Source organism: Orbicella franksi, chromosome 10, assembly GCF_964199315.1.
Source record: "Orbicella franksi chromosome 10, jaOrbFran1.1, whole genome shotgun sequence".
Classification (NCBI taxonomy): domain Eukaryota; kingdom Metazoa; phylum Cnidaria; class Anthozoa; order Scleractinia; family Merulinidae; genus Orbicella; species Orbicella franksi.
This window is the reverse complement of record NC_138154.1, coordinates 18,551,455-18,564,415: the sequence shown is the minus strand read 5'-3', so window position 1 is coordinate 18,564,415 and position 12,961 is coordinate 18,551,455. Positions and strand designations below refer to the sequence as shown.

General features: G+C 37.3%; 1 protein-coding gene across 1 annotated transcript; it reads left to right on the top strand.

Moving 5' to 3' along the window:
* Positions 1-925: 925 nt before the first annotated feature.
* LOC145500102 (uncharacterized) lies at positions 926-12,949 on the top strand. Its single transcript, XM_081479589.1, has 8 exons — positions 926-1,065; positions 1,602-1,657; positions 3,250-3,344; positions 5,891-7,705; positions 8,149-8,204; positions 8,766-8,846; positions 10,198-10,255; positions 11,535-12,949. Exons 1-8 carry the CDS (start codon positions 964-966, stop codon positions 11,633-11,635), a joined length of 2,364 nt encoding a protein of 787 aa, XP_081335715.1. The 5' UTR covers positions 926-963; the 3' UTR covers positions 11,636-12,949.
* The last annotated feature ends 12 nt before the right edge of the window (positions 12,950-12,961 follow it).

Genomic DNA, 12,961 nt, shown 5'->3' with positions numbered 1-12,961 from the left:
AAACGTACAAATCGATCATTTTATGTCAACACATTAGAGTTAAAAATGTTAACCCGCTCAGTCGCCTTGAACGTTTTTTGGATACAAAATAACTCGGGAGAGAAGAACACACTCTCTCAATTAGACAACAAACTACAAATTGATTAGCTTACAATATTTAATTTATGCAAAACAGGAGGAAGCCAAGAGGACTAATTACTGTAATGGACATACAGTCCCATTAGCCCCGAAAAAAATTAAAATGAAAAGTACAGCGTGCAGTGAAAAACTACACTTGTTTTGTACTCACAGCAACACGCGTGTATTGAGTACCGGCAAGTCAAGGCAAAGTTTAGGTTTTGGGATAACTCTCAAATGATGATCATCACTGAATGCAAGTGTCAAGAGTTCATTTGTCGTCTAGAATAGGTATGATCTTTATCATGAAAGATGCATCTTGACTTTCTTATTCCCTCGGCAAACTTCTTCATTTCTTGTCACTGGTGCGTATTGCTGTAACTCACTTGTAAGTCCAGATCTGTCAATTTCCACCTTCGTTATTTTTGCCTTCATCTTACAAGGAGTTTGAGGCTGCTAACCATTTAACTAGCCAAAAATTCCGTAAGTTTCGCAGGAAAGTCAAATAGCACTCTTCCGAAATTTTGTTCGAAAATTACACAGTACCGTGCTGACTACCGTGCTAGGGGTCCATACCGTTCGGAACGGAAAACTGGAATGAATTTACTCAGGAGCCATAATCGATCATGGCTCTTGATTTACTGCTATTTGCTCTTTCCTGTATTTGTTCACTCTTCCCATTTCCAGTCTCCCGAAAACAAGACGGAAACCGTGCAATATTATACAGAAACCAAATTAAATAACTTCCGGTTGGTTTAGCTCTTGGCGGGTAATCCAGAGCAAGCATTCTTATTTTCAGCGGTGTCCACCAAAAGAACAACTGACCACGTGCTTATAGTCTGCAAGATGGCGGCCGTTCCAAGCGATGTCTACGGACATATTTACTCGTTTTTAGTTCAACAAAAGTTCTTCAAAGCAGCTAAGGCGTTGAAGAAGGAGGCATTGGTGGTGAGTAAAATTTTTTGGCCTTTTGACGTACTATTAGTTTTCTATCTTTCAAAGTCAGCCGAATGTTCGTTGTAAAGTATCCCTCGATCTCTGTTCACGTGTTGCCTACAAATTTCCTTGTAGTGCTTGTTACATTGGCGAAACCAGCTGACATCTTTTAACGCGCATTCGCGAGCATTTGAGTAGAGAACTCGCACATTATTTTTTGAACATCTGCAACAATCTGCTCAAGACATCCGCAGACTCTGTTGGAAGATGCGCTGCTTTTCGATTTTCGATTCTACAGGATTCTGCAATCAATAAACTGCAGAAAAAGCAGCCCAAACGTCCCCTGGGAAAATCCCAGGTTAAATCTATCTATATATCTATCTATTTAACAAACACAGGATAACAGTTGTACCAAACACTTATCTTATTTAAGTTTGTATTTTGTTATCAGCCTGTACAAGTTAAATAATGCCCTACAAATTCATTAGATCCTGAATTATGTGCATGTGCACTAAATAATAAGCATACCATTCCTTAATTTCCAACAGGATTTCTCTTTGCAACCCGATAGTGACATTGTTGAGTGGTACAATGCCTTTTTGAGGTGAGATGATATCATATCATATTAATTTATTAACCTTATATAACTACTGACAGTAATCTTGTGACACTTACATTGATGTTTATAGCCATTTATATTTCCCTGATTCCTGGCACATAACCACGAATGCCAACATTAGGAGATCAAGGTGGCTGTTGAAAATGTTGCTGATTACCTTAAGAGTGAAGAAAACATATGATCACATGCACAGATTAAAAAAACAATTTAGGGAAGTAATGTCATCCATGCAGTGAAAGGGGTGGAACAACTGGTCCTTCAAAAACCATGGTTCTTGCAAATTTTGCCAAATTTCATGCATCTCGTAGTCTAGTTTTTTATTGGTTATGTGCGTCTTGGATCAGAGTCTCAATTTTTCACCAAGCTGTCTTGCAGTCTCAAGTTTTTTCAAGGCTGAGAAATTCTCGAAGTACTGATTTGTTTATATTTTTATATACATGTAAGCTTAAATAAGGTCTGAAGGTCTTAGAACGTGAACACATTGAGCTCACATTTAAAACACTTTGAAGTCTTGGTCTCACAATTGAAGAGGTTACAATGTCTCAGACTCGCAAAGAAAAATGCTAGTCTCGCAAGTGACCACCCGTACTGAAATTTTGAAAAAATGTATGACAAACTACCAGTTACAGTTACTGTTCAGTGGTTTTCCAGACTTTGAAGAAAGTAAGGAAAATGAGATTAACATCCATATAGTCGGAAACTTTGTCCAAGTTCTGATAAATTTTCAGTTTCTCATTATAATCTGTGTTCCTTTTAAGTGTCACTTGAAATTTTCAAGGACTTAAGCTGCTGCAAAGTTTTAGGCAAAAGTTTATGTAATAAGTAAGGCAGATGAGTTTCGTGTTCAAAGAGTAACACAGTTAATATACGGAGGATATTACATGTTGGCTCGAAGATATGAATTATTTATTTTAAGCAATAGAGCACTTTTTCCATGTTTACATAGCTTCATCTAAACACGAGGAGGGTTGGGAGAGTTAGAGACAGTTATACAAACCTGAGATGTAGTCGAGGGTTTGCATAACTTTCGAGAATTCTCCCAGCCCCCTGAATGTTAAGATGAGGCTATGTAAACATGGAAAAAGTGCTCTATTGCTTAAATAAAATATTTCTCAAAAATACATGTGAATCTAACACGGCACAACCGTGTTTACATACTCTCATCTACATGTAAACACACCTATCAACCAATGAGAGTGCGCGTAGTAGCTCAGTTATTTTACAATTTCAAGTGGTGAAAACAATGTAATTTTTGTTTTTACCATGAAAAAATATAATTCATACTTTTTTTAATTTGAGCTACAAATTGTAATTTCCTTTTTCATGTATAGACAAACTGACCATTTGCACAAACAACCATGTAAACGTGGGAAATGAAGTCATCAACATTCTCACTAGTGGATGGAAAATACGCCACTCCAGATGTAGTTTTGTTTGAATTTTACCAGTGGTGTATTTTCTAGTAAAACAATCAATGTCTATATAATAAAGAAGTGTTTTTCAATTTTTTTTGCTTTCATATAATCTTGGCAAAGTGATTGCATCTGAAAAATTAACTTTCATTTATCTTGTGTCAGTGCCAAACAGAATCCAGGAAAAAGGAAACTTAATGAAATAAGCTATGATCGACAGCCAGATTCAAAGCGCAGGAAGAAACAAGCAGCAGATTCAGGTGAGAAATCAAACTGCTCATTTTGTTTTGGATTCTTTTTCCTGATCTCACTTGGTGTTTAAGGTGATTCCTTAGTATTGCATTGCGCATCCCTACTGCGCATGAGTTTCGTGTCATTGGCGCACGCACATGAGCGCGTGCAGCGTGTGCACGTACAAAACATAAGAGATTTCCTTCAAACTAAGCTCGATAGTGAAATAAGTGCTCCTTTTCTCTTAAATGAGCATTGTGACCCCCACTTTTTATTTCATAATTTCAATGAGAACGATGTCCTCAATAACTGAGAAAAAAATTAGCAGAAATATGTGGCTACTTTTCTGGCAAATGAAATAAATACTACAGAGATAGACATAACGGGCCCAACAGCGCATGTCCAAATTATGTTTGCTTTAAAGGATAAAAAAATGTAGGGTATTTGAAGACATTTTTTTCCAGGATGTAGATGAATAAACAATCAACGGAAGTCAAACTCTGTGTGATATAACACACTGCGTTGAAAAATAATCAAGCTTGTTTGTTGCGCACAGAGATTACCAAAAGTCACCTAAATAACCGTATTTGTCAGCATTGTGGCGTGAAAACAAGCAAGGTGACCCCCTCTTTTTACTGTGTTTTTAATATCTCCTTGTCCAGTAACAATGGCTTACCAAGTTTCATCGAAAATCTATGGTGGGTTCTTTTACTAGGGAATCACCTTAACTACACAAGTGCCTGTGCTGGTTGAAAGTTTGAAGTCTGATCACAAGTTTGCATTGTTCCTGTGTGGCCTTCTTCCAGGCCTTCATGATCACTTCATTTCAATGACATACACTGTAGACAAGATGAATGGCCAGGGAAAAACCTAGACAATAACAAAATGTGCATGCTTTTTGTTAAGTACAATGTATAAATTAAAATGTGATCAAGAGATGCTTTTCTTTACATACAGTACTGGCTGGGATTTCTTGGTCTTTTGAAACCTTTTTATATACAGCAGGAAACCAATGGGGTTCATTCACTGGAATGACTATATTACCAAACAACTTGCTGTGCTCAGAGTTTACCTGAGCTCACATGAATGCCATTTTTCTCACCAAACAACTTGGAGAAGATAATGAAACTGTAGGAATGCAAATCTGTATCTTCTGGCATCTTTGCTGCCATTTGTTACAGAAGAGCATCTTGCTTAGAACTTGTGGTTAAAACTGTAATTGTAAAATTGTTATACATGTGCTTTATGACACTTATTTTCTTTTTGACTTGCAACTCTAGTGGAAACCTAGCTAACCAATTGTCACCTTCACCCTCATCAATCTTTTTTTTCGTGACTAGGTGTCACTTAAGGCTATACGGCCAACTGTAATCTTTAATAACAATGTGAATGCTAAGCTGCATTGTGCCAGTTTAGAATAGGCTCATACATGTAGGTTGTAACCTTTATATGGGAACTAGGAACTAGGCAAATTACAAGCCTGGTGGCTGAATAGACAGAGGTTTGAATTTGGTTTTCATGAATCCAGTTTAGTCAAGGATTACTCCCATGCATGCATTCGACGCCAGTCTGTAAGTCACAGGTAACCCCATTTTGGGCAGCTTGTCCAGGTAGTTTTCTGGTACCATTAAGTTTTTAGAGGGAAATGGTTATGAAGCCTGGTAAACATCAAAGGGACAAACAAAGATGCCAAGATTTATGTTGAAAGGTCCATGACTGTGCATAATCTTTTGTTTTGCGCTCGTACAATCTGCATGAATTATGTTACCAAAATGTTTCTATTGGTTAGTTCCTCAGTGCGGAGTAAACAACTCTTGTGTTGTGTTCAGGGCCAAAAAAGAGAACAAAAACATACAACAAATTAATTTTTCCGGTTTCATAACCATTCCCCTCTATTAACCATGCTTGTACCCATTAACATCTGGGCAGGTAGAGGCATTTTGAAAGTTCATCTTAACTGTCTGCTTAGTGACCCATCACTGTAGAAACCCAGACTGCTGGACTAGGAGACCAATGGTTACAACTATTGAAGGAATATTATTAGGCTACCAGATCTCTCTGATAAGTGTACATGTATGTTTGTAGCTCACGTAACCTACAAACTTAGTTTCTGAAGTGTTCTATATACTTTGTTTGCTCACAAATTGTGGAAAGATTGTGTTTCACAGGTCTTTCATTATTCTTCCCTTTGTATTTTTATTTATTGAGTCATTTCAGTGGAGAGTAATTTGTCTGTCCTTGGGCTGCAAGTAGAAACCGCGAACCAATGGTAATGAGGTCTTATTCTTATTTTCTGTTCTTATACCTTCCGGTGACTAATTTTTTGACTTGGTGAGCAAAAGGCAGGAATGGTTTTGTTATTTTTGAGCCCTGATTATGAGCAGACTGGCAAATAATGTTTTATGGGTAATGAACCTGGCAAAATGCTGAGGGGTTTTAGCTGTATCTTTCTCTGTGTGATATTGTTAGTGGAGGAGTTCAAATCTAGGAAACAATCATTGAAAATGGATTGTGATTGTACAGTGTAGCTTTTTTGTAGTTCTGCTTCTAACAGTTAATTTCTGTTTTCCATTAGACTCGTCCAGTTCAGATGATTCAGAAGAAAGCAGTTCTGAGGAAGAGGAATCATTGAAAAGAGAAACAAAATCAAAAGCTGTTAAGAAGGAAACTGCAAAGAAGAAAGAAGCAGATAAGGCATTAAACTCACATAAGACTTCGTCTGATTCAAGCTCTGATGAAGATGATGAAGCAACAAAGAACATTACCACCTCAAGCATGGAAATATCGAAATCTAGTGCTAAGAGATCTTCTTCAGAATCAAGTTCGGAGGACAATGAACCAGCTAAGAAAGCAACAAGTTCTAAAATGAATGCAAAAGAGAAAGACAGCAAGATGGAATCCAAAGCTGACAGTTCATCAGAGTCAAGTTCAGAAGAGGAAGAGGAACCTGCTAAGAAAGTAATTAAGACAAATGTTAAAGAAGAAAGTAACAAAGTGGAATCCAAAGATGACAGTTCGTCAGAATCAAGCTCAGAAGAAGAAGAAAAACCCGCCAAAAAAGTAACTAAGACAAATGTTAAAGAAAAAAGTAACAAAGTGGAATCCAAAGATGACAGTTCGTCAGAATCAAGCTCAGAAGAAGAAGAAAAACCCGCAAAGAAAGTAACTAAGACAAATGTTAAAGAAAAAAGCAACAAAGTGGAATCCAAAGATGACAGTTCGTCAGAATCAAGCTCAGAACAAGAAGAAAAACCCGCAAAGAAAGTAACTCAGACAAATGTTAAAGAAAAAAGTAACAAAGTGGAATCCACAGATGATAGTTCGTCAGAATCAAGCTCAGAAGAAGAAGAAAAACCCGCAAAGAAAGTAACTAAAACAATTGTTAAAGAAAAAAGCAACGAAGTGGAATCCAAAGCTGAAAGTTCGTCAGAATCAAGCTCAGAAGAAGAAGAAAAACCTGCAAAGAAAGTAACTAAGACAAATATTAAAGAAAAAAGCAACAAAGTGGAATCTAAAGATGATAGTTCGTCAGAATCAAGCTCAGAAGAAGAAGAAAAACCCGCAAAGAAAGTAACTCAGACAATTGTTAAAGAAAAAAGCAACAAAGTGGAATCCAAAGCTGACAGTTCGTCAGAATCAAGCTCAGAAGAAGAAGAAAAACCTGCAAAGAAAGTAACTAAGACAAATATTAAAGAAAAAAGTAACAAAGTGGAATCCAAACATGACATTTCGTCAGAATCAAGTTCAGAAGAAGATGACCATACAAAGGAAGTAACAAAATCGAACATGAATGGAAAAAAGAAAACCAAAACAGCGAAATCTAAAGGGGAAAGCTCATCAGAATCAAGTTCTGACGAAGATGAACCCGCTAGGAAAGTAACAAAATCAAATGTGAATGGAAAAGAGAAAAACAAACCAGCGAAATCTAAAGAGGAAAGCTCATCAGAATCAAGGTCTGAAGAAGATCAACCAAAGAAGAAGGTAAAAAAATCGAAAGCGAATGGAAAGGTGAAAAGCAAAGCACCAAAATCCAAAAATGACAGTTCATCAGAATCAAGCTCTGAAGAAGAAGGTGAACCAAAGAAAGTGGAAAAGTCAAACGTTAATAAAAGAGATGAAAGCAAGAAAACAGAATCATCTGATGATGACTCAAGCTCGGATGAATCCATGGAAGTTTCAGTAGACACGTCAAAAACAGCCGGTTCTATGGCAGATAGCTCGCAGGGTTCCACAGGACTGTCAAGGAACAAAGCGGCTAAGAAAGTACAAGAGAGTAATGACACAGAATCATCTACTGAGAGTTCTAAGTCAGGGGAATTAGAAGCAACTTTACCAGTCACAAATTCAATTAAAAAAGATAATAAGAAGGCAAAAATTGATGAACCACAAGGTATAGTTGAATTTTGATATAGATCCTTTGTTTAGGTGATAGACTGATGCTTGCACTGTGAAGTACATGTAGTTACATGTATGTGTGCATGTAAAGGAACCAATGTCCCAAGATATTGACAAGTAATGTTTGGCAATGTACACAAAACTGCAGTAAGCATTCAAGATAATACTTACATTTGTGGATACATGTATTTGGTTAATTCACAATCTTTGTTGAACAAAACTTGATGATCATTATCTATGACATTGGTTACCATAGAAATAGTGTTTACTGCCGATAACACAGTTGTTTTTTTAAAACGTCTTCAAAAGATGCATTCAGACGTTGCAACATATACGGATGTTTGCAAATATTAATATTATGAATTTCCAAATTAATTTTCAGTTAATTCATGTTTACGATGAATGAGACCTAAACATATTTGATTAATTGCCTTCTAGCATCATCAACACCGTCGTTAAATCAAAAAGGAGGCAAACAAAAAGGGGACAGTAAGGTGAGATTTTGACTTAATCTCCAGCACCCTTGACCTCTTTCTATGGATGCAGCGAAGCCCAGCCTTTCCACCACTTTGGTAATATAACCACTTGTAGAAAATATTAGAGTACAGTAGTTTTTTTTTTTAATTGGAAAACCTCATTAAAATGACCACTTCTTTCATGTTTTTTATTAGCTTAGTTCTGGTTCAAAATCACTCCAAATACCTGACGAGATTTATGTCATAAAAAACAAAAAGGACATGCGAAGAAAATTGTGCAAATTTGCCATACATGCAAATGCACCAGTCTTATCACTCTGCAGTACATGTACGAACAGCAGTCATTTTGCAAGTCAGAATTAAATAAATAAATGGAAGCATTCCAAATGAATTGTACTAGCATCCTACTGTTGTACATGAAATTTTAATAGTCAATGGAAACGATTTCTTATGGGACATCAGTGATCAAATTAATATACCAAGGGTCTCACTACTACTCTTTTGCATACTGTTTACATCCTATAGATCTAAGTAGGTGGTGCAAGTGTGTAACTTATGCAATTCTGTTTGTCCATTTAGATAAAAACTCCTTTCAGAAGAGTAAAGGAAGAGGAGATAACAGTGGATCCAAGGTTAAAGGATAACAGCTTCGAAGGGAAGGTAAGGAGTGTCTTTCTGGTGAAATTTATATAATAACCCAAGTTATTCTCGCATTTTGATTGGTTCTCGCCTATGATCTATTAGAGGACAGAGGGACGGTTGACGTAACTATTTCAGAGTTTTTCCCTCTGTGTTTTAAGATGTCGGAAAGTTTTGAGAATTTAGATAACATTTTACGTGACTGGGCGAAAGATTAAGTACAAAAAAGTCTTGTTGAGGCATTGAACAGGAGAAGAAAGAAAAAGCCATTTCTTTTTTAGAAAATGACTCAGAAAAGTACTCGTTCTCACCACATTTTGACGTCATCTGTGATCTATTACTTATCAGACGCACGGCAACATGCAATCTATTTGTTAAACAGAACATGACACTTCAGGTCTGTCATTAAGGGTCATAACCCGTAACACCTGCTTTGGAGGTTGCTGTGGGGAAAACAAATTGCTGCAAGGGAAACATTACAAGTGCTGATGTCTAGGTTTTAATGAAGTAAACTAAAAGTAAATGCTAGGCCTCCTGTGAAATGTAATGACAGCTCACTAAGGAAAGTGGCACATTGGGTATTACCAAACCAACAATTGCAGTCTCAGAGAAATTGTACTTTGGTTTTTGTATGCAGGCATAATGATGAAAAAAGTCCGTAAATTTTAAAGTCAAAATAAAACGTCTTGATAGCCCTAAAAGGAAAATGGATTTGGTGCCAGAAATTGTGACTTGTCCATCAAGTTGATGCTCAAAAAAAAAAAAAAAAAAAACCATTTGTTCATTATAACATAGCGCGCGCGCTAGTCCTCTCTAATTCTTATTGAGCCATCATGAACGAATTTAGCTGCCAAATTTCCGTCGAGTTTAGTGCAAGTTCCTTTTGTTTAAGTTTCGGCAAGTGAAGATTATTCTGAACAATCCAAACCCTACTTCGAGCCTTTGACTTTTCGGCAAGCTAAGATGTTTACTTAAACCCGAGTATTTTGACCCTGCTTGTCTACATTTTCATTGAGTATTTTTGACTTTGTTTGCCTACATTTTCATTATAATTAATTCGAAGCAGAAGCGAATTTTTCATTGATAATTTGAGAAACATTGACAATTTGAGAAACCAGGTGAAGCGTTTTCTTCAACTTGCATTTGCTAACTTTATTCTTGCCTTTTCTGTCCGACTAGTTGGGTGATACTAAAACAATTAGACCCTTCGCCTTCAAGGGCCACGGGTCTTATTGTTAAATATCCATCCATCTTGGCTTATAACCCATACATACAATCGGCCTCTGATCACTACCAGATTAATTGTATTTTTGCTAGAAACTATCTATAAAGTACAAATAGTTTTACCAATATTTTTTAAATTTTGTTTTAGCATGGCTCAAGAGGAGACTGGGGTGAAAAAGCAAACAAAGATCTGAAGTTTGTGAAAGGTGAAATCTCATACCTAAACTGCAGATATCAATTCCCTTTACAGATCATGAATTTTTTTTAATGTTCTGAGAATTTGATGTTATGTCTAGCTTTCCTGTCTGCTCGGAAATATATTGATATTTTGCAGGCTTGGTGCCCTGGGCCCAGGTTTGGGTCCCAGGTCAAGCCTGACTTGGGTCATTGCATATTCCCACAAACTGTACCTTTACAGTGCAGCTCAGATATATGCGAACTACGTATACGCGTATTACACGAGCGTATTTTGCGTATACGCGTATGTTAATACGCGCACATATACGCGTATATACGCGCACATATGCGCGTATAGACGCGCGTATATGTTATGCATTCCCACAAGTTTCTTTATGTGAAGCAGTGTTTGTTAAACAAAGGACATTACATTTCTGGGAATGAAAAAGGCTTCAAAGCGAAATTTGCATGTTGTTAAAACGTCCTGCCGATTAATGAAAGCTATCGTATTTCGAGTTTTCGATTCACTTCGCAAATTCACCGACAAACTACCGTTGATTAACACTTGCTTGATCATAAGCTACCAAAACTGGGAAGAAAATTGAAACCGTCGCTTGAACTCCCTATTTTAACACGTGAACTTAATGTTTTTACAAGATAAGATCTGTGTTTCGGCACGCGTCGGCAAGTCGTTTGCGAAATGTTTGTCTGAGTTAAGCGTTCTGAAGATCCTAATTGTTCATTTCTCCTGAAATTCCACTTGCTAGCATACTTAACATGTTGGTTTTGAAGTCCCTTCCTGGGCCCTCCACCTTCAGTCAACCCCTCGGAGTTCGAGTTCCAGTGACTTCCATGGCTTGCCTTGTGTTTTGATCCAGGATGTTGTAAACACAATGATCTTCAGTTTTATTTGGTGTAATTTTCTTTTAAGTATAACTCAGGAATGGCTGTCTTTCAAGATATGACTAATCCTGTGTAATTTCTAATGACGGGCCTACAGTGATGGGTAACTTCGGAGTTGCGTTTTGCCTGTTGCGTCAAAAACATTCTTCGTGCGAAGCTTTTCATTAGGAAATATGTTCCACGTTCATTTTCATGCAGATCAAACTCATTTTAAGATGAAAAGTTTTACACGAGGACTTGTCTGACGAAAAAGCAAAAGGCATCTAGAAAATGACCTAATGAGTTCATTGCATGTTTAACAAATCAAGGGAAGTTTTTATCTTTTAAAAATTCATCGCAGACTGGTTCCTCCATTTCTTGGTATCTTAACACAAACATTTTACTTTGTTGTTTCTGTGTTTTCAGGCAAGTCCTTTCGACATGAAAAGACCAAAAAGAAGCGAGGGAGCTATCGAGGAGGGCAGATAAACACAAGCATAAACTCCATCAAGTTCGACAGTGACTGAAATGCCGCTAGGAATTATCTAACAGATATCTTCAGAATAAGTTGCGTTCTAGAGGTGACAAAAAGCTCAGATCCAAAGTAAATTTTGAGTAATATGGTAAATGATACATGTTTGCTCTTTGTAAAATATCTTTTGATTTCAAATGAAAACGTCGTGGAAACCTGAAAGTCTGATTTGTACGAGCGTATAAAATCGATAAGTCCAATTGACCGGTTTTCTCTTGAGTGTCACAAAGTAACTGCTTTTGCATAACTACGCTGCACGAGTGGCTTACAAAACTCGCGCCGTGGCCCGCTCGAACACGTTTTCCCGCGCTTCGCGTTAGCTACATAAATTTTGATTGATCCAGTAGGTTTCTGTGTCCTTTGTGATTGGCTAGAGTTATTACTTTGGTTTTTTACGACTCTCAATTGAAAACCGCTCTCTATATCAAAAGTATAGTTTTAATATATCGCACTAGGCTTCTTTACCAGCAGAAGGCGCCCTTTTGTTTGTTGTAGCGCATGCGTATTCAGTACTTGTCTTTCTGCTGGATTGGATTTACACTGAAGACAATACATTAAAGTAGATTGAAGTTTTGGCCTTGCAGAAATATTACTCTTGCTGGTACAAAACTGCACCTTGAGACCATGGTTCTTGAGCCAAGAAGTAGATCTACTTTGTTTTGTTGTCAGCTCCAGCCATATGTTACATGTACATTGCGTCTGGAACGTCTCGACTTATTTACTTGCGAATTAAACCCTTTACTCCCATGATCAAAATTGAAATTCCCTTTTAAGAGTGCTAAGTATTGTTTACTGTTAGTTCTGAGAATTTAAAGGTTCATCTTGGCTATAACCGGCCAATGACGTCCTCTTCACATCTTTATGTATCGCTGGATTTTGTGAGGATAAGCTGTAGTAGTTTACCGTGTTTTGGAGTACAAGTTCAGAACTGGAATCAAGTGTTTTATGGCAATGATGTAAATCGGTGTGAACATAGTATAGGTATTTATTCTTGTGAAAGAAATGATAGTATAGAAATTTCTTCCACAACTAGCATTAGTTGTTGATGTCTGGTTATGCATTGTGTTCCTTGCCGAGAAAAGCTGTTTTCCTTGCTGTTGTAAGAATGAGTGGTTTGTTGAATTTCATTCTTGTGTCCAGGCCGCTTTTCTCACTAATCCGGCGGGGCTTTGGCAAGAGGGAAAAGTGGCTCTCTTGAAAGATGATTTGATTGGCTAGATTCTTGGAGGCAGGCACTAGGCAGCGTGGCCGAGTGGTCAGCGTGTCGGACTCGCAATCCAGCGGTCCCGGGTTCGAGTCCCGCTCCGACCACTACCTAAAT

Coding starts and splice junctions, on each gene's coding strand:
- LOC145500102 (XM_081479589.1), top strand. CDS start 964: ATGGCGGCCGTTCCAAGCGATGTCTACGGACATATTTACTCGTTTTTA. Junction 1,658..3,249: donor TGGTACAATGCCTTTTTGAG/GTGAGATGATAT, acceptor ATCTTGTGTCAG/TGCCAAACAGAATCCAGGAA. Junction 8,205..8,765: donor AACAAAAAGGGGACAGTAAG/GTGAGATTTTGA, acceptor TTGTCCATTTAG/ATAAAAACTCCTTTCAGAAG.